Source organism: Rhopalosiphum maidis, chromosome 3, assembly GCF_003676215.2.
Source record: "Rhopalosiphum maidis isolate BTI-1 chromosome 3, ASM367621v3, whole genome shotgun sequence".
Taxonomy (NCBI): Eukaryota; Metazoa; Arthropoda; class Insecta; order Hemiptera; family Aphididae; genus Rhopalosiphum; species Rhopalosiphum maidis.
In genome coordinates this window covers 69292830-69314613 of record NC_040879.1, presented here as the reverse complement: position 1 = coordinate 69314613, position 21784 = coordinate 69292830, and the positions used below count along the sequence as shown (strand labels likewise).

Below are 21784 nucleotides of genomic sequence, written 5' to 3'. Positions count from 1 at the left end.
TTACGATTTGGAGAAATTGATGCCGCTCGGCATCAATCATCCGATCTAATTCCAATTCCAATAAATCGTTACTATGTCCTATTTATACACAACGATAAATCGAAACAATTCGATCGTTACGATAAATTGCTGGAATTTATTGTTACGTTGGATCAATTTTTTATATTTTTTACGTTTTCTATGGTTACACAACAAGCGGATTTTGTTATATCTTATAATTATTGTTTATATTAATAAACTTTATTAACTTATTTAAAATGGCTAAAATGAAGTTGTATCCACTAGTTCCGTGTAACTTCGCCATGTTCTGCGGAATTATTTACATAATCATTATTATGGTTGGCACATTTTATTTTTCAAGCATTATGTCATCACAACAACAATCATGTGAGTGTCCACTATGATACTTTTATATAATAAAATAAGTATAATACTGTAACAAAATGTAAACAGTAATTGTTTTCTGTTTTACAAGTTTTATCTTTTTATTAATATTAATACAATATAATAACAAAATTGTACAGTTTATTTTTTTACATCATATATTATATACCATGAATAGGTTTACATTAAAAAATAACATATAAATGATCCAGTTCACAAATAAAATATCATTGTATAAGTATAAATATAAATATTATAAAAACTGTCCGGCGACTGCTAAGTTGTGGGTCCATTTTGATGGTGATACGCAGAATAAGGCTAGGTTCACATGAGAGGCGTTTTTAGTCAGTGTTCACATGAATTACAGATTTTACGCGTTAAGCGAGCGTATAGTATAGTTGTATATAGTATATAGTTATACTATATAACTATAGTCAGTCATGTTTTTCATTCCGGCGAAGATGGACGTAGCAGAAGCTGTATGTTATGGATCTTATATAGACGAATGCAGCGTCGTAGGCAGAGAAATAGGAAATACTGGGTTCATCCTATTTTAAAAAACAGACTAAGTACAATCACGTTGTATCCAAGTTTGAGAAATCATGAACTAAATTTTTTTAACTATTTCCGGATGTCGATTAAATCTTTTGATGACTTGTTGGAGCAAATCAAACAAGAAATTGTGTCTGACGAAAATGCAATTAGATATTGTATTTCACCAGAAGAAAAGCTCATAATTACTTTGAGGTATGTTAATTTATTTATTTTAATAACAAGAACATAACATTACAGCATAATATAAGATAACAAGTGTAACATTTTTACTAACGAATATTTATTATATTTATTTATTATATCTTAATACATAATATTTTAAAGAACCCTTTGCATACATTATATAATACAATTATTGATAAGTAAATTTTAGTCAAATAAATCAAGTATAGACTGTGCACTGTCTGTTTCACTAACATTTGTTGGCGTTGGTGATGGTGCAGGTGCAGAAGTATTTAGTTGATTACTTTTATCAGCAAAATTGTGATCATAATGAAACCCTTGTGTTGTGGTGTTTTGTGGCGTAGAATTATAACCACAATTTGGATATCCAAAGTTACTTGGCCGATATTGTTGTCTATACATAGCATGTTGATATCCATCAGATGATGAAGTCTGATTTTGTAAAATTAAATTGTACATATCAATTTTAAGCTTGAGACGTTTGTCTTCAGGAACTTTTTTAATTTCTTTTATTAGTGATAAACAAAATAGTTTATCTTCATAATCCTCATCTTTTTTTTCGGGAACATATCGTTGAGCCATACTTTTTTCCAATATGTTTGCGAAATGTTCATCTGCTGGATGTAATTTTATTTTTTTTTTGTTTTTACGACAATCTTCTTTATGACTTTTAAAATTGTCATCTACATCATTTACGTTGTTAAAATTTTTAGTTATTTTTACATTTTCATCATCAGTTGAAAAACTGCTTTTGGTTACATGATTTTCTACTGACCTTTGCAGAAACCGTAATCTTTCAAAATGTAAGTAAGTACATTTGTTCGATCTTCCTGAACCTGATTTCACCATTTTACATTTTTTGGCTTCTCTTACATAATTGTCTCGTAAGCTTTTCCAATTTTTTTGTAATGTTAATCCTAAACTCTATTCGCCGTAAGTTGACCACTTGCGCGCATGCATACTGAGCCGCGGGAACGTTCAGACCCCCCACGTCGGAGACAGGTGGTCTGTGATTGGTCAGTGGTGTTCGGCTGTCGACGGTGCTCGTCATAGTAGTCAGCTGCCGCCGTGCATACAGAATTATATCGATAATATTATATTTTAATACGGTATACACGGCATCTGTAATAAATTCAATACGATCGCAACAGTCTATTACTGAACCAAAATAAAATACTTACTGTATACATTTTATTATTATTAAGTCGTATCATATATAAATAATGTTAGGTATGTTGTAAAGATATTTAATTAAAAATAACACGTAATAAAACACTTACGGTTATAATATACGTAATATAAAATGTTTTATTTTTACTTTATTAAATATACAAATAATTACAATAAATTTAAAAAAATGGTCATATTAAAAAAACAGTAATTAAAAACAAATATATTTACAAATTATAAGAATAGTTCAATCCATATCAGACTCTGAATCAGATGACGTATCTCCAGTAATAGTTAAAGTTAAATTTTGTCTCTCCGCTTCAAACACCTCGTCCATAATGTCATCTATTTCCCAAAACCTATTTTCTTCCGTTATCGTGTGTCTTATAAAGTTCTTCCACATATCTGCATCTACTCTTTCTATGCCTTCTATTAAAAGTTTTTTGACATCAGGTAGTTTAAATGTAGTGTTGTTCATTCTTACGTGATTCTTGATCGATGACCAAGCAAGTTCGATCGGATTAAGCTCGCAATGATAAGGCGGCAGACGTAAAATTGTTTTATTTTGTGCATTGGCGATTTCATCAATAACAAATTTCTCATGTTGAGGCTTAATTTTTTTTACGATGTCTAAAAGTTCTCGTATTATCATAGTCCTATCCACCACTTCCCCTTTATTCTCCAACCACTGTATAATATCGGCCTTCTTCGTTGACGCAGTCGGTGCTTTGTCCAACTTAACTGAATGATACGACGCATTGTCCATAACAATAACGCAGTTGTCCTTTAGACGAGGTAGAATATTTTCCATCCACTCGCAAAATGTTTACCCGTTCATCTCGTCGTGGTAATCGCGGGAGTTCTTCTTGGATTCAAAACACAATAATCCATTGTCAACAAAACCATCTTCGGACCCTATATGAAGAACAATTAGACGCTTGCCTTTGCCAGACGGATTCACGGAACCGGTCGACATTCCCTTTAGGAATGCGTCACGGTGGGATGTTATTGTTGTATCACGCCATTCATAATTTGGACAGTCACCAGCATTCACCCAGGTTTCGTCTAAATAATACACATGGCGACCCTCTTCACGATAGTTCCGTATTGATCTCAAGTACCTTCTTCGCCAAAGTATTAACTCGGTTTTTTCTGTTAGAGCACTGTTACGACCTCTCTTAACGTAACGGAATTTTAATTCTTTCAATAATTTAAACATACTAGTACGCGATACGGTTGGCAAATCTTTATCATCAGACACAGCTTTGTGAATTTTATCAACCGTAGGGATTTCCGTTAGGAAAAATGGTTAGACATTTCCAAAGGATTTGAACAAAATGCCAAGTTCCCTAATTGCATTGGGGCACTTGATGGCAAACATATACGTTTGATACACCCTCAAAATTCAGGGTCACTTTATTATAACTATAAACATTTTTTTTCGCTAGTATTAATAGCATTGTGTGACTCTAATTATTGTTTTATTTGGGTGGATATTGGGGCATACGGAAAGAATAGCGATTCTGGGATTTTTAAAGAATCATCTTTGTATACTAAGCTCATTGAAAAAACTTTGAATATTCCTGAACCAAGACCTATTATAGACAACGATGAAATCAAATTGCCATACGTCATAGTTGCTGATGAAGCGTTTGGTATGCAAGAAAACTTGATGAGACCATTTGGTGGAAAATTATTATCTCACGAAAAAAAAATGTATAATTACCGGCATACTTTAGCACGACGATATATAGAATGTACCTTTGGCATTATGAGCAATAAATGGCGTATATTGCATAGACTATTAGATGTGAATATTGAGTTTGCACAAGATATTGTTAAAGCTATTTGCGTACTTCACAACTACGTCAGAATAAGAGATGGAAATAGTTATGAAGAAACGTTATTTACAGCACCCCTATCAAATTTAACAAGTTCTACTACTGGACGTGCTATACGAGTAGCAGAAAATGTTAGAGTTAAATTTATGAATTATTTTAATAACGAAGGAAGTATAGAATGGCAAAACCGCATGATATAAATTGTAAAAATGTAGTATTAAAAAATAATGTAATATTTTTAGTTTTTAATGTAAAATATTAATAAGAACATAATATTATAATGTACATTAAATTGTATTCATTATTAAAATATGCATTTGTTTATGAGTTAAAGTAATAAAGTAATAAAAAATAAGTAATTAAAATAAAGTAATACATACCAAGAACTTTCTTTTTTTCCTCTGTACAACCTTCTTCAGAAAAAATGAGTACTATTTCTTCCCAGGCATTTCTTTTTATTATTTTATTTGAATAATCACGACTGGTCATGTCCCAGATCGAGGGCCTTTTTTCGATTTCATCGATGAAAAATTCAGTATTGAATTCTTCCATTGTACGAGTAGACGAAAAACGACGTAACGCCTTGAAAAACGCGTTGCAACTGAACACGTCAATGCAAACTTGTACAATGTTCAAACGCGCGTCGCCATCCAACGCGCGTTACCATGTGTACAGTTAACAGCTATTAATAGTAATTGTAAACGCCTCTCATGTGAACCTAGCCTAACTTGAAGGGACCGACACTGTCACCTATACTTGAGAACGATTTAATTACCGTATTGCAACGTACGAGGACGTTGCTGGAACGTTAAGTATTTTGAATATAGGAATTGTGTAAATAATAGAAACAAACGACGTAAACACTATATTATGATTCGCAATATTTTAGTGATTCCTGTATTGCAACGAGCTACGACTGCGTTCACGAAAATAATAAACGATAACGGAGTATATGATTTAACCCTTTCATGCCCATTAATTCAAATAATTTGAATTTCAAAATTTTTTTTCTTAAATTTTCTTGAAAACTCTGATTTTTCCAGCTATGGCTCCATATGGCATCATTGGGGGTATGAGGATTTAATTTTTTACATTTTCAAAAACCATTAGAAATGACCACTTAATTGTTTAATACTTTATTTTATTATGTAGATGAACAACACATTAATTGTTCATTATAAAGGAACATGAGTTAAGTAAAACATAGTTAACAAATTAATATAATAATTAAAAACAAAACAAAATACATTTTTTCTATATAACATATTGTATAACCTTATACATCATTTTTAATATAATAATTAAAAACAAAACAAAACATAACTTTTTTCTGTATCACAATAGTTAATTGTAATAAAACATAATAATAATAAAACTAAGTGAAAAATAAACTATTTTTCATGATAATGTCTAAAACAATTCCGGTTACTGTTGTAACATAAAGCTACTTTACATTTGGCACATTGAGTTCTGGAATATGGATTTGATGGACAGTACTTGCATCTTTTTTTGTTTTGTATATATTCCGGCCAGTGTTCATATTTATCAAACCTTACATCTGAAACTGGTGTATTAGTATATTTTCTTCGAGATGGTGGGGTCTGAAGATTAAGCTTAGCTCTTTTTAATTTGCCTTTTCCAGAGCTAAGTAATTCTTGTGCAATTTCAGTTTTAAAAATTAATAAAGAATTATATTTTGGGATATTTAATTGCTTGCAGTGGCGCTTATACATCAACCAACTATTTACAATACACATATCCATTATGTGAAAAACAATTCTCATATAATATCTTTTACATTTTATGTCTGTACGGTAAATCTCTACAAACATATCGTGTAAATCTATTCCCCCCATAAATGAGTTATACTCTCTTACCATTGCTGGCCTTGTTACAGGAATTTGTGCCTTATCTGATGCTGACCAACGTAATACAGGATCTGTAGGTTCTGTACCAATGAAATTTGATATCAAGTATACACTTTTATTATCATACCACTTACAGCCTATAATACCATGAGATGTATCAATTTTTGTATCATATGTCCCTCTTCCTGCTTTTTTGAGATCTTTGTCATTTTCAAATTGGCATCCTGCTATTCTATTTGATCGAACAGTGCCAACAGATAAAATGCCTAAACTGTTTAAATGTAATATTCAATTATAAGATGTAAACCAATTATCAAAACTTAGTTTATAATTTTTATGTTTTGGTAAAATATCAGACAATCGAATTACAATATCACCACTCAGACCCATTTTAGTAGAAGATTTTATTGTTAATTTTCCCACATAAATCTCAAAGTCATGAATGATACCTGACTTAGAAGCCATTGCAAACATCTTAATTCCCCATTTATGGGGTTTTGATTTGTTGTATTGTTTCATTACACTTCTGCCTTTGAATGGTATTATTATTTCATCTATTGCAGTGAATTCTTCGGGTGCAATCATTTTAAAATTGTTTTGTATAGCATCAATGTATGGTCTTATTTTAAAGAATTTGTCATGGTTAGGGTGGTTATTGGGTAAACAGTAAGTATTATCATTGAAATGAATATTAGCACGTAAATTTTCAAATCGATTGCGTGCCATGGCATCAGAAATAGCTGGATATTTTGAGTTATTTGCCCAATACATTCTCATAGTTGGCATATTCACAATAGACATAACCATATGAATTCCCAAAAATATTTCAATTTCATTGGTATTTGTGTTTATACTAGTACCATTTTTTTGTACTGAATACAAATTTGTTTGGTAGACTATGTTTTGAATTATATTTGTATCAAAAATTTGTTTAAAATATTGTAATGGTGTGTAAGGTGAAATTGGAGGATCTGATAAAATAACATTACATGGGTACGGTTGGTTTTCTCAAGAACTTCTTACCCAATTAGGTGGCAAATTAAGATCTAAGTTCTTTTCAGAGAAGTCTTCAAAATTATCTTCTATTACATCAGCATTATCATAAGAATTATTATTTTCCAAATCTTTGGTCAGTGATATATCACCTCTTATAATACACTGTTCTCTTTCCTAATAATTGTAGTATATTATTAGTAAAGTAAACTTCTTTGAATAAAAATGTATTTATTACATACCAAATCATCTAAGTGAGCATTGTTATCATCAACAAATTCATTCATATCAGCTATGCATTGTTCTAAATTATATTCTTCTGGTTCTTCATCAAAAACATTAAATTCTTCAATATCAGATAAATTTCCTTGCAACAGTTCTTCAATTTGAATTTCATTTAAATTCATAGTGCGAATAAATGTCCTAAACAACAATATAATTTATTATAGTTAATTCAAGTCACACATAGTCCTAATGATGCCATATGGAATCACGCATTGTCATAGCAATTGTATAAAAACTAATACTTACACAATTTCAATATCTATCTTATTGTAATTAACACTAAATTTTAATAAAATAATAATTTTTTTTTTGGAAATTTGATAATACTGGTAATCACAAATATGATAACCACAAGGCAGTGTCACCATATGAAAGACAAGAAAATATTCAATGATAAATGATGTCTTATGGAATCATTGGTCAATTAGAAAAAAATAAAAAAATTATAAACATCGTGATGCCATATGGCATCACCTTGCACGAAAGGGTTAATCAAACTGTAAAAAAGAATAACAATAAGCTGGATACACGTTAAAATCAGTGGAAGCGTCGTATTACTTACATACACCGTGTCACTAGCTTCTAAGTCTAGAAAGACTGTGATGGTTTACTGGTTTGCAAGATCGTATCGATCTGTATTTCTATACTTTCCGGCGATCGGCTCTCGTTAAGCTGCATTACGAAGGTTTTAACGTTTAGACTATCGGCTTTTATTTATGAAAGTGTCGGAGATTTGATTGTTGTGTGTATTCATTGATGTGAGCGGGGTTATTCTATTGGATGTATATTAATTAGTTTAATGTCTTAACTTGATTTTATTAGATGTCCTTCATGATTTTTAACGAGGTTGTTCGCCCGCGTATTCTGATAGGTAGTTGCCCGAGTTTTTGGACTATAGAGGGCGACACTATCATTATAATGTTGAGATGTAACGGTGTTCCATTACAATAGGTACCTACAAAAGCTGAAAAAATATATCAGTTTCTGTAAAGTATATAATATGGTGTAACAACTCATAACATTTTTAATCTGTACATACCTTGAAAAAAAAAATATATATTTAGTTAAATATTGTAGGTATTTCGTTTACAGATACACATCTACAGCCGGACAACACATTAGTTTATTTCGTGGGGAATCGACGATTATCCGGTGGTCTTAACGAAAATGGAAAAGAGAAGCACTATCACGTTACTGTTGGTCATTCTGAAGGACAGATGAGAAAAATAGAAAACTATTCGTGGTTGGTACCCTTATGCTATTTACAATGGCTTTTACCTTTATTACCGTTTTGTGATAATCATCAACAAAAAGACCATTCGTTATTAACGGTACCGGCGAAATCAACGAACAATATGCAATCAGAAAACAATACATCAACTGGGTCTGACCAGAAAGGTACGTTCATACCTTAAAGGATAATCATATATTATATAATAAAAAATAATAATACAGGTAGGACGAACAATAACAATCAATACCTCGCAAGATCCAAGGGAAAATATAATATCATAGATCTTCCATTCTCGAGGCTGGTGCCTTATGTCTATGAAAGCACTGCGTTTATTTTCGGATTTGGACTTATTATCATATTAGTATTCTCATTATGTGCTTGTGTACGATCATAGAGCACTGATTATAATTATCAGTGTTTACTTAACTTTAAATTTCAAATGCTAAAATATAATTTAACAAGATGGGCTGGCATATATAAAAAAAAAAAAATGTTCAGAATAAGCAAATAACTGAATACGGTTCATTGGAAGTGGTATATATACATAACTAGTAACTTATATTGTTCGTTGGAACAGATATTATTATGTTGCCTCAAATAATAACGTATCTTTAGTAAAAAAAAACAGTTGTATAACAAAAGTACATTCATCGATGTAAGAGACGTTGAATATATAGGGTTCGGCAAAAATACCTCCCGTATCGATGGATAGAGGTATTCTTAGTAGATGTAATGAGAAAAAACCAAAAAAAAAATGAAATTAAAAAAGGTGATTTAAAAAAAAAATTAAATTTTTTAACATGATCACCCTGTGATTGCATTCTTTGGGGATATTTAAAAGCGCAGTATATAATCATCGCTCCGCATCCCTGTAAGTACTTAAGAAGACAATCACCAGTCATTGGCCATCATTACATCAGAAATGACACTAAGAGTTATCGACAACTATCGGAAAAGGCTTTGTGAACGTGTTAACAGCGAAGAACTCTTCTTGTTGGGTCTGGCATGTATTACATTGACATTCAACATTATCATCACCAAAACAATCACACACATAATATACTGTTATTTCATCCCCTGGTTTATTAAGTTTCGAACTTATAGCTTGGAGCATTACATTTAGTAAGCAGTCGTGATTAATATATGCTGCTGGTCCAAGAAACAGCAAGGTTTTAGGGCGGTTTATTGAACGGCCCCTACCACTTGGGATTATAGAAAAATTATTAAGTCCTTTCTGTAAAACAAAATATTTTGTAATAAACATTTTTAATTAAAACATAAAATACAGGGTGCGGCATAATGGACTCCCACATTTCCGAAGTGAATTAAAAAAAAACGATACAAGATAAAGAAAAAAAAATTTTTATTTTTAAAAACTAAATTATATAAGGTTTTTTTTAAATTATTTTTTAAAAATTATATCGTCTAAATGATTGCCTTGACGAGCAACGCACATATGGAGCCGTTCTCGAAAGTTTTCCATCACTTTCGCCAGCATATCGAGTGGAATCGCGGAGATTTCTTGACGGATGGCCTCTTTTAGTTCTTCAATGGTTCTTGGTCGATGTTTGAAAACTTCAGCTTTGAGGTATCCCCATAAGAAATAATCACATAGGCTCAAATCAGGGGAGCGAGGAGGCCATGTAATGTTTTCCCTTAAGGAGATCAAGCGACCAGGAAACATTTTTTGCAATACAGCACGAGAACAACGGGCTGTATGAGCTGTGGCCCCGTCCTGTTGAAACCAGAAGACATCATTATTTTCGTTCTCTTCGATTTTCGGGCGTAAAAAGTTCTCCAACATCTCGCAGTACCGGTTGGAAGTCACAGTAACTGTAACACCACCCCTTCAAAAAAATAAGGCCCCACGATGCCTACCGAGGACAAAGCACACCAAACTGTTACTTTAGGACTATGAAGAGGTCGTTGGTGTATTTTTAGAGGGTTTTCAGCAGCCCAATAACGAAAATTTTGTTTGTTCACTGTGCCAGAAATGTGGAAATGTGCTTTGTCGCTACTCCACACAATACCGTTGGGAGGCACAACTGTAAGGATTTCATTACAGCAATCTTTTCGTTTTCCCCAATCTGTTGGACTTAATTCCTGAGTTACCATAATCTTAAATGGGTGTAATTTAAGATCACAGTGCAAAATTCGCCTTACCGTCCGATCCGATATCCCGAGAGCAGAGGCATGTTTCCGAGCAGAACGCGACGGAGACTGCTCTATCGATGTTCTTACTGCGGCAATGTTTTCCGGTGTTCTCACGGACTTGGGACGTCCAACCGGTTTTTTAGGCATTGCAGATCCCGTTGCTCTTAAATTTTGTACCCAATTCAAAATCGTTTTCCGATCAGGGACACTTTCGTTTGGATTCAAACTGAACCGAGTGCGAAATGCTTTCTGTGTCGCAATCACACATTCAGCGTTTTTGAAAATTGCCTCAATAACGAAACCACGTTGTTCACCAGGCCACGGCTTGGTGACGACTAAAAACCTTATTAATAATCTAATCTAGCGAAATAAACCACTTTAATCTAATCAGTTTAATTACGCGCTAATGATTATTTGAAATATGGGAGTCCATTACGCCGTACTCTGTATTATACATTCTTTTATTTGTGCTGGTAATATATCGTGCGTTTTCCCACCAAGTGACTCAATGAATGTTTTAGGATATATATGTTTAGTACAATTCTAACATCGTTATTTCCGACATTTTAGAATCTGTTATTTTTTTCATATTTATATGTATTGTACTGTATTGATTTTTGATACATTTCCATGTGTTCACTGTTCATTCAAAATTTTTTGTTCTGATTTGTTTCTAATTTGAATGGTGTTGCGTGTGTTTTTTGTGTAACAAATCCTATAATACAGGTTTGATTAATATCCTCAAAAGAAATATATATGAATTCGTATGGTTAACTATAATTACTAAAAATAAATAAATTAGCTTTCCCATATCAGTGTAGTGAAATGGATATTAACAACAATAATAAATAAAATGTTTAGGAGGTACATGGAGACAATATGTTCCCATATACTTGCATGTTCTCCTATTCAGGATATTTGGTGTTGGTGCTCCTGATAATAAAAATAAAATAAAGTATAACAGATTTTTTGTTAATTTTAGGTTTAATTTATTACTTTTTAACGATATCTATAGCTTTAATGATAACCCATAATAATTATCGCAAGTTGGGAATTTGTATATTTGTTTATGGATAAGTTCATCGTTGATATTAATTTTACATAACTGGCCCGTCTAAGAGTAAAATTTTTTCAATCGAATAACCGATGATGTATCATTTGTTAAAAATAATTTATTATTCGAATAATCGATTAAATAATCGCACAGCTTTTAAACATAATAAAGAGGTAATATAATTTAGCTAGTCGGTGTCTTACGACTCAGAACAATTCATATCTACACGCCGATAAAATACACACATAAAAAAAAATATTACAGTAGCTGTGGCAACGCATGATTATTATTATTATTATTATTATTTATTTTTTAAATATTTCTGGTGAACCACCCTCTACACCTAGGGGTATGAAAAATAGTTAACATCACTCTCTGAGGCATACTTAATATACACACAAAATTTAATGAAAATCAGTCCAGCCATATCTGAGGAGTTTGGTATCAAACATTTTCAATATTAGCAATAATATCTTCCCCAATAAAAGCAGCTACTACAAATTCGCCAGTGAAATCAGTCACTCCACATTCTTTACCAGGAAATGCATTTGATAATGAATGTATGGAGCTGCATATAAAAAAATACATTATTTACATTATAATACTTACATTAACATTTACCTAATATCAGAATTCAACATTCTGTGTTAAAAAACAAAAAAAATAATAATTCAGAATCAATTATTTAAAATGTATACTTATACGATATTCAGTTTAGTGCACAGAACAGTGGCGGATCCAGGGGGGCCTAGAGTCCTCGCCCCCCCCAGACCAGACCATTACAACTGTCTTTTTACTAATCTAAAATATAAATATTTTAAATTCTGGTAATAACGCATTTTAATTGATTACATAATATCTATTTTGGAAGCCACTGGGGAGTGGAAATGTTATTGACGTTATTGCCGTTACTTAAACAGATAATAAAGTTATAATATAGTTCTATTTTTAGAACTTATTTCGTTGTGTTCGAGATTCGACGAAAAACATTTTATCGGCTTATCGGGTAATTTTTTTCGGGACCGTGTCACTGTGAACAGTGTGAACGCGTTTCATTAAATATTAAAACCCTATTGGAATTTTGTGTTTTTACTTTTTAATGAATTAACTTTTTAACTATGGATTTTATTACCATGGTGAAATAAAAACTTAACAATTACACCTTCAGACCTGAAATTAATGTAAGTATCTACATTTATTTATTTAAAATATTATGAATAACATAATTTTCAATTAAATTTACTTATTGAAAGTATTTTATATTTTATGTACCTCATAATACTAATAATGCAATTTATGACCGAGAAATCAGAGAAACTGTACCAATAACCACTTCAATTAAAGTCAATGTATGTATTTATATTGTATATAATATCATTATATTATATAATTATTATTTATTGACATTTTCAAATATGAATTATTATCATGTATTTCCATAATATATGTAATATCTTAATATTTTCAGTTATAATGATTATTAATATATAACATTTATTATTATGTTGAATGTTATTTGGGAAAAAAACTTATCATTTTTTGAAAATAGTATTTTATTGTTTAATTTGTATAGTAATATGGTGATACAAATATTTTACATTTAAAAATTTGTATTTGGTATCTATTTTTAAGAAGGAAATTTTGAAATATCAATATTATAATTTTCACTTGTAATAACTTATTTTATTTATTTAACTGTTACAGAATTTGACATGAAATCAGACAAAACCTGTTGCAATAAAGAATTATATAGGCTGTATGGACATTGGAAATTTTGTTGATAAACTTAATTTGGATCTCTACATAAAATATTCAATTTTTAGAAATCATTGGATTTCTCCTCCCAATTATGGGTATCCAGGGTCTGAATACATACGAGTAGGTGGAACTAAAAAAACAAAGTCTTCACAGAAACATTTAGACAGTGCCGTATCTAGGCATTGGCAAGTTGGGCGATGGCCAAGGGCGCAGTTTTAAATGATCGCGCTGGGGGCGCAATTTTTATATTATATAAATATTAAAAATTACAATATTTTAAATAATATTAATATTAAAATTATTAAAATGTATTATTTCACTCATATAGTCATTAAGTATTTAATTAAGTGAAAACACGATTTTAGAAGTTACCTATATGGGTATTTTTATTACTTTCACAGATTACGATATTTTTGGTTTTATTATATTCGTGGAAAACACAACAATAATAATTGATATGAAGGCAATAATAACAATTATAGTAATACTCGTGTGCACCTCAGGTACACAACTATAGTTGCCCGTATAAAAACTTGTTATTATATTATTGTTAAATTTGTAAATTAATATTAAATATCGTATTCCCAATACCGAATATTTTTGTCAAACTTTAAACGTCACTATATTGTATATCGGTACTCACTACTCAGTTATCACTCAACAGTGTGCATAACGCAATACTATATAAATATACATATACAATCAACAGATATAAATATTTTTTTTTTTTTATTACAAATTATAAGTATTAAGAGTAAGTACAGAATTTATATTTTCTAGTCTTTAATTTTATTGGTTTTACATATCACTATTTTGTCTGTACACTGTACAAAAAATAATCGTAAGTTGTTATTTTTCGCGTTTTTATTTAAATACTTAAATAATTAATTTTTCTCTTTATAATTCAATTAAATTTCCACATGACATATATAATATCTAATATTAAAATATTATCTAATACATAATATGATTATAAATCGAGAACGCGTCTTTGCGTAATTATAGGCATAATATATTTTGTTATTGCATATAAATTGGTATTTCAGTTGAATAGGTAATATTTGTTTTTAATTTATATAAATTTATAGAATGTCTACGAAAAAATCTGAACATAAGTTTTGTAAATTAAGAAAAGAAAAAAAAAACGATTGTATACTTTTAGTAAATATGAAAAATTGGTTAATTTAATTTACCCTTTTGTTGGGGTACTTACGTAGACCGCAAGCGATCAAAAATAAAGAGAAAAAAAATAAACATACGCATTAGGTATATTCGCATTACTTTATTTTGACATAAAACATAATCTTGATGAAAGGACGAACACGTCACACGGACCGCATCTTGATATGCTAATCGCCGACCATTGTCGCGCAGTGATATATATATAGGTATATGACGACTCTAGAATATTCGTGAACTACCGATACACGATCGACACGCGTTATCGCATGGACATGGGCCGGCCGCGTAACCATAGTCACGAACATTCTAGATCATTCTCACATAAATACCTAACACTTTCTGTAAATAATGAACTAAAAGGAAACGAAAACGAAAATAAAAATAATATTACTGAAGCAGAACAAAACGACCAATCTTTATTAAATTTTAATACAAATCTTATTAGCCCTGAAATTCCAGAAATTCAATATGAAAATATGTTAAGTGATATCGATATAAACAAAACAAGTATATCTCAAAGTACTATTGACCTTACCGATCCAGTAAAATGGCCAATAATTACAGATACAGTTAGACTTCATATAATAGAAAATGGCCTAAAATTAATAGACAATATTGATCAATAAACTTTTCCATTGGCGGATGACGGAAGACGATTTAATTTTAAATGGTTTTATAAGAAACTTCCCTATGGTGAAAATTATGGGTTGACCTTGGGTAATGTTTAAATAATTTATACATTAACAACGGTACGAATACCGCGACGAGCTGGACACAGCGAACAATGCACACGCTATCGGGAGCAGATAAAGCGGAACGAGAGGCAATTAAGGCCTAGCGCACACGATGCAACTGTTTTGGGACAAAAGTTGCAAATCAGTTGCACGCGCAACTGTTTTGTGACCTTGGCATCGTATAGCTGTGGCGTCCGAACACGAGGCGATAAAACTAAAATTAGTTTACAATCAGTTTAAAATCGGTTGTACACAACCGTTTCCCGCGGTTGCAGTTGCGTTGCAGTTGTTTATTTTATTTTTTTTTTGTTTATATTTATAATTAACCACGTGCAGTATTCGTATTCGTTCTATTATAATATTATATTCAGTTTGTTTTTTTGCGATTTCTGAATATGGGTGACCAGGAACTTAACTTAAAGCTCGTCAATGAGGTAGAGAAGCATGAAGAGCTCTATAACTATAAACTTCCTGCGTATTCCAGGAAAGATTTGACGGAAAAAGCATGGCAAGATGTGGCTTCTCAAGTTAATATGCCAGGTATGAAAACTTCAGTAATTTATTACTATTTAAAATGTATTGTATTTGTATTTTGTAAACGTAGAGAAAATTTGCATTAAAATATTACCTATATAGTTACAAGATTGCATTGTGGTATATATATTGTACAGTAGTCGCCGCTTATTGTAATCACGGTTAATGTTATCAATCATTGATTGTCTATAAGTATGAGCCGGATGTATACTTATACGTGTAAATTATGTCGGTTATTATAATCAATACGCCGCATAATGTTATCAGTTTGAGGTCATAAAATCAACATTATGTACGAGATATTGTTTTAAACATGGAGGTTTTGCAGTAAGTATCGAGTAGGAGGAAGAAGAAGAATATGAAGAAATAGACTTTGTTTTTAAAAATTGGTATAAAAATTGATGAAAATATACCTACTACATCAAATTTTACCGAAGAAGATGTTTTACATGCTTTATTACAAACATATAAACTTGAAGAAATTGAGCTTTAGCCACAAACGGATACGTACTAAAAAACCTTACAATTTTTTTTGAATGAGAGAGACCCTATAAATATTATTAAGTGGAGTGCAACAACACTCATCAAATTTTAAATAACATTATAAATATGAACATTTTATCAATAATCTGTTAACGATACAATAAAAAAATATTATAAAATTAGTATTAATTAATATAATTTGTAGGTACAAATTAATATTAATATATAATTACATTTTATTTTATTTTTAAACAATTTTAAATTTTGCATATACTTAGATTAATTTAAATAGTAATCAATTATAATGAATTATAAATAATAATAATTGCTAATAACTTACTATGTGTGTATTAAATTTGATGCAACATTACATTATTTTATTTTTTTATTTAAAATATGTTTTATTTTTTTTCAACTTTCGTTTAGTGTTATCAATCGGATTATATTATCAATTATGTCCCGTATCAAAGTGATTACATTAAGCGCCGACCACTGTATATACATATTACATAATTAGAGATGTTAAAAAAATAATTTTTTATGTTGGTGAAATACTCGCATTTAATCATATTATGTTAACAACGTTTTAAAAAATTAAGTCATAACTGTAAAATTATTCTGTATTCCCTTCCGGTACTGCGAATTTCCACTGCCAAGGGAGACTTGCACGAGGGGAAAGGAAATAGTTTGCCAAATAATTCCTCAAAGTAGTCGCTGAAGAACCCTCGTGTATAGACATATCTCGTACTCGTATGTTGGTCGGTACTTCCGTTGTCTCGTTCATTTGTGCTGTATCGTGGGGTCTGTACTCAATTCCTTTTCGTTTCCGTACGAAATTGTGAAGGATGCAGGCAGATTTTATTATATCATTCACTGTTGTTGGATCACGACATCGTATGGGCCCATTCAATACCGCAAACTTTTCTGCTGCCATACCAAACACACATTCAATAGATTTTCTTCCACGACTCAATCTATAATTAAATATTCTCTTCGTATTATCGAGGGATCTACTTGAATAGGGTCTCAATAAGTCTCGAGACAGTGGAAACGCTGCATCTCCGACAAAATAGTAAGGAAATGGAGTGTTACTTTCATCATGTCGTAATGAGGAGGGTGGGGGGATGTTAAAACTTCCATGGGTCATCCAGTAGTTCATTGTACATACTTTAAAAATTCCTCCGTCACTGTTACGTCCAGCAAAACCTGGTTCAATAATGGTAAATAGGCCATCTGCGTCACAGCATGCCATAAGTACTGTAGAGTGGAAATGCTTATATTTGAAATTTTCAGAACCTGTGTGTGGAAATTTCTCAATTCGGAAGTGCTTCCCGTCCAAGGCACCAATGCAGTTGGCTAGGTTCCATAGCAGCTCAAAACGATCAGCAATGTGTTTAAATTGATCTTGTGTTGGTACAGGCATATAAATATCCTTCAGTATATTCCAGATGATGTCAGTAGTTTCCCTGATAATTTTTCTGACTGTGCTTTCACCTCTGGCAAAATATAATGAAAGCGCAACAAATGTTCCACCAGTAGTCAAATATCTGTAATAATACGAATTTTAATACAAGGTTCTACAATTTTATCGATGATAAATATTTATTTTTTCTCTACATATCATATAGTATATTATATCGTAGTCCATATAGAAAATTATATTTGGCATCACTTATACATGGTATAATTTTTAAAAGATTAGGAGTTTGAAACTAAAACTAAAAACCAAACATTTTTACGAGTGTCTACATTTTAAATTTTTACGAAAATAAAAATTAAAAAAAAGTACAGGATACAGGAGTTGGGTAGGATACAAGAGATGAATTTATAGGTTAAGCATTATAGGATAGATTTTGGGATTATTTTATATTATAAAAGATGAATTGTCAGTGTATATGTTTGTAGTAAATCGTTATTTAAACGTGTGAATTTTTGTAAAAATTACAGCTTCAGACGCTCGTTAAAATTGTTTGATTGAAATGATCGTGACTGTACAGCACAGCGAGTTTCCGATTTTTTTTTTTTTTATTTTAGCTGCCGAATGCAAAGAGAAGTGGCGAAATCTACGTACAGTTTTCATGCGTAAAATGAAACCACCTCCAAGTGGAGCTGGAGCAAAAAAAAAAGGCATATTATTTGGAAGACGCCATGCATTTTTGTTTGCCGTTTATAAAAACATCCGCTCCTCCATCAACCGGAAATTTGCCACCAGTACCACTTAACTCACCTGGTGAAGTTGTAGACGATACAGAAATATTTGAGGATAGTGCATCCCAAATGGATTTATCACAAACATTTGTACCTACGCAAACATCATTCCCTGACTCTCCAGTACATTCACCGTTTCAACTTAGTAATTCAACCGAGAATTGAACACCATTTCAACAAACAATTGATCAACCAGTAAAATTATCATCATCCACTCAAGCCAGGAAAAAATTGACTTTGAAAAAAAAAACATCAGCAGCAACCGCAGATCATTCTGTAGCTGAATATTTTAATGCCAAACGGGCAAGGTTGCAGATAAATGAAGCAGAGAATAGCTCTCAAAAAATTGATAGACAACAGGGTATCAAAATGTTTCTACTCAGTCTAATACCAGAACTGGAAGATTTATATGATTCTCAAATCAAATTATTTAAACGACGTGTTTTTAACATTATTGACGATATATCAACTCCACTGCAGTACCAGCCACAGGTATCAACTTTCCAAACAATGATCCCATCAGCGTCTAATTCTTCTCAAATGTCTCACGTGTCACAAACAACAGATTTTTACAACGATTTTTCGCAGGATCTACATAATTCAGATATATAAATTGTATTTAAAAAAAAAAATGTATATTTTATAATTTGAAATATTTTGTAGAAAAAAATAAAAAATGAACTTACCGCAATGTGAACAATATTCGTTCACCGGCAGGCACACATTCCCTCATATTTGTGTTCATTTTCTCCAGGAAAGGGCCGACCATCCTTGCTAATTCCTGATAAGTTTCTTTCGACATTCTGTAGAATGCAATAAACTTTCTATCCGTCTGAGATAGTTCCTGTGCTGCTACAAATAGCCTTAAGTTCGCATTTTCTTTTATGCATGGATGTACCCAATGCTCTCTCTGTATTCTTCGTAGCTTGCGGTATTGATAATAATCAATGATGTCTTCTTCATCTGAATCCGAATTCGACATAGCAAAAAACCGAAAAACCAACTGCACTGCTCGAATAGATTACACCAACTGATCTAAAATCAGTCATGTCCGTGTGCGGACACCAGTTTCGTACTGGTTTCAATTTGGTTGTAAACTAAACTGATTTGCAACTTTTGTCCCAAAACAGTTGCATCGTGTGCGCTAGGCCTGACGTGTGGACTGTACGACGACTTAACACGAACTGAAGTTTAATTACTTATGGAAAAATTATGACTATACCAAAGATGTATTAGCTGGTAAAATATTTTTATTAAAATGTTTTATGTAACTTATAATATATGTATGATTAAATTTTAGGAGAATATGACTTAGAAAATAACAGAAATAAAAATACTAAGCACTGCTATACCTTCACTAATAGTTTGTTTCAAAGATATGTTCCCTATAATTTTTTCATTGTTAAAAATATTAGCAATATTGCCTGTTAGTACTGCTACTGCTTAGAGAAGTTTTTCTACTTTGAAGCGAGTGAAAACATGGCTCCGTACTACCATAAGTCAGGAAGATTAAATGATTCATGTCTTTTAATTGTACATAGAGATTTAAATTTATATAAAAAAAGTGAAACGATCATTAACAATTTTGCTTTTAAAAATAAATGTAGATTAGATTTTGTACTGTAGTTAATTTAAAATAAAATAATTAAAATTTATAATAGTATAATTATTAATTAACATAAATGATTCCTAATCCAACCATAATTAAATTAATAACGTTCTCTTTACCATTTCTTTTGTATTTTTAGGAACAACGGACATTTTTATGTACTATATAGGTATTAGGGTGTTCCTTAATTTTTGATTTTAAAATATGTTTGGTCTCACCCCCTAATATTGTGCCTATATGTATAAAAACGAACTACAAAAAGTTTTGGTTCGATCAGGTAAGGTTAACCCGTGCCGACTTGTGAAGTGCCGAGGAAAAATTAATTTTATTACACCAAAACTAGCCGGAGCTTTAAATAGGTGCCAGTTAAGCATACGGTATGCAGTATATGTTCTTCAAGCTACTTTAGAAGCCTTAAATTTTAATGTTGAGGAATATGTTATAAATAAAACTTCTATATATAGGTGTCGAGAAATATATCGTCGCGAGCGCAGTGAACTAATTAAATTACGATTTAAAGAATCTGCACCTAATTACGTGGTTGTACATTGGGATGGGAAATTATTACCAGACACTAAAATGAAAAATACAACTGTAGAACGACTACCAATTGTGATAACAAGTACGAATATCGAGCAAATTATAAATGTTCCGCAACTTGAGCGGTCGTCAGGCGAAGAACAGGCTGTAGCTGTGTGTAATGCATTACAAGAATGGGGATTATGTGATATTGTTCAGGCATTGTGTTGTGATACAACTGCATCCAATACGTCCTGTAAATGGAGCATATATTTAATTTGAACAAAAACTCGGTAAATACCTATTATATCTTCCTTGTAGGCATCATATTTATGAGCTAATTTTGAGATCTGTTTTTGAAATTAAAATACCAGAAGTTACATCAAGCCCAGCCATTCCATTATTTAAAAATTTTCAAAAACAATGGCATAAATTAGATATTAACAAATATAACATCGGAATTGTAGATCAGGCATGTGGCGCTGCTTTAGAAAATGTTAAAGAAGATATTCTGAATTTTGTTAAAAGTAAATTAGAAACTAAACATCCTCGTGGAGATTATCGTGAATTTTTGGAGTTAATATTTATTTTTATTGGCGGTAATTTGGAAAATAAAATTAAAATGCATCCTCCCGGAGCCATGCATCAAGCCCGGTGGATGGCACGAGCAATTTATTGCTTAAAAATATTTTTGTTTAGAAGCCAATACAATATTTCCGACTTAACAAAAAAAGCAATCGGTGAAATTTGTGTTTTTATTATTAAATTTTACGTCAAAGCTTGGTTTACTTGTCCATTGCCAAATAAGTCCCCAAATCAAGACTTACAATTTATAAAAGATATGAAATTATATGAAGTATTTGATAGAGAAATATCTAGAGTATCAATTCAAAAATTATGCAACCATTTGTGGTATTTAACTGAAGAGGCTGCTGCATTATCTTTCTTTGATGATTCTATACCACTAGAGGTAAAGCGTCAGATGGTAAAAGCCTTAAAAAATAAGCGACAAAATATCCGGCCAAACGATTGATAA

At 31.3% G+C, this 21784-nt stretch overlaps 3 protein-coding genes and 1 pseudogene across 3 annotated transcripts; 2 read left to right on the top strand and 2 right to left on the bottom strand.

Moving 5' to 3' along the window:
• Positions 1 to 257: 257 nt before the first annotated feature.
• Positions 258 to 8907, top strand: LOC113558980. The gene is made up of 3 exons (XM_026964575.1): positions 258 to 387; positions 8372 to 8677; positions 8735 to 8907. Exons 1-3 carry the CDS (start codon positions 258 to 260, stop codon positions 8905 to 8907), a joined length of 609 nt encoding a protein of 202 aa, XP_026820376.1.
• Positions 8908 to 9915: 1008 nt separating this feature from the next.
• LOC113557651 lies at positions 9916 to 10317 on the bottom strand. Its single transcript, XM_026963216.1, has one exon. It carries the CDS (start codon positions 10315 to 10317, stop codon positions 9916 to 9918), a length of 402 nt encoding a protein of 133 aa, XP_026819017.1.
• Positions 10318 to 17025: 6708 nt separating this feature from the next.
• LOC113557650 (protein ALP1-like) lies at positions 17026 to 18092 on the bottom strand. Its single transcript, XM_026963215.1, has 2 exons — positions 18085 to 18092; positions 17026 to 17959 (listed from the first exon to the last, which is right to left on the bottom strand). The coding sequence occupies exons 1-2, from the start codon at positions 18090 to 18092 to the stop codon at positions 17026 to 17028; spliced, it is 942 nt and encodes a 313-aa protein (XP_026819016.1).
• Positions 18093 to 19667: 1575 nt separating this feature from the next.
• LOC113557649 lies at positions 19668 to 20246 on the top strand (annotated as a pseudogene).
• Positions 20247 to 21784: the final 1538 nt, after the last annotated feature.

What these genes read in the sequence shown, in the direction of transcription:
- LOC113558980 (XM_026964575.1), top strand. Translation starts at nt 258, where the DNA reads ATGGCTAAAATGAAGTTGTATCCACTAGTTCCGTGTAACTTCGCCATG. An exon ending in GTCATCACAACAACAATCAT is followed by an intron (nt 388 to 8,371) that starts GTGAGTGTCCAC and finishes TTTCGTTTACAG; the next exon opens with ATACACATCTACAGCCGGAC. An exon ending in AACTGGGTCTGACCAGAAAG is followed by an intron (nt 8,678 to 8,734) that starts GTACGTTCATAC and finishes ATAATAATACAG; the next exon opens with GTAGGACGAACAATAACAAT.
- LOC113557651 (XM_026963216.1), bottom strand. Translation starts at nt 10,317, where the DNA reads ATGTTGGAGAACTTTTTACGCCCGAAAATCGAAGAGAACGAAAATAAT.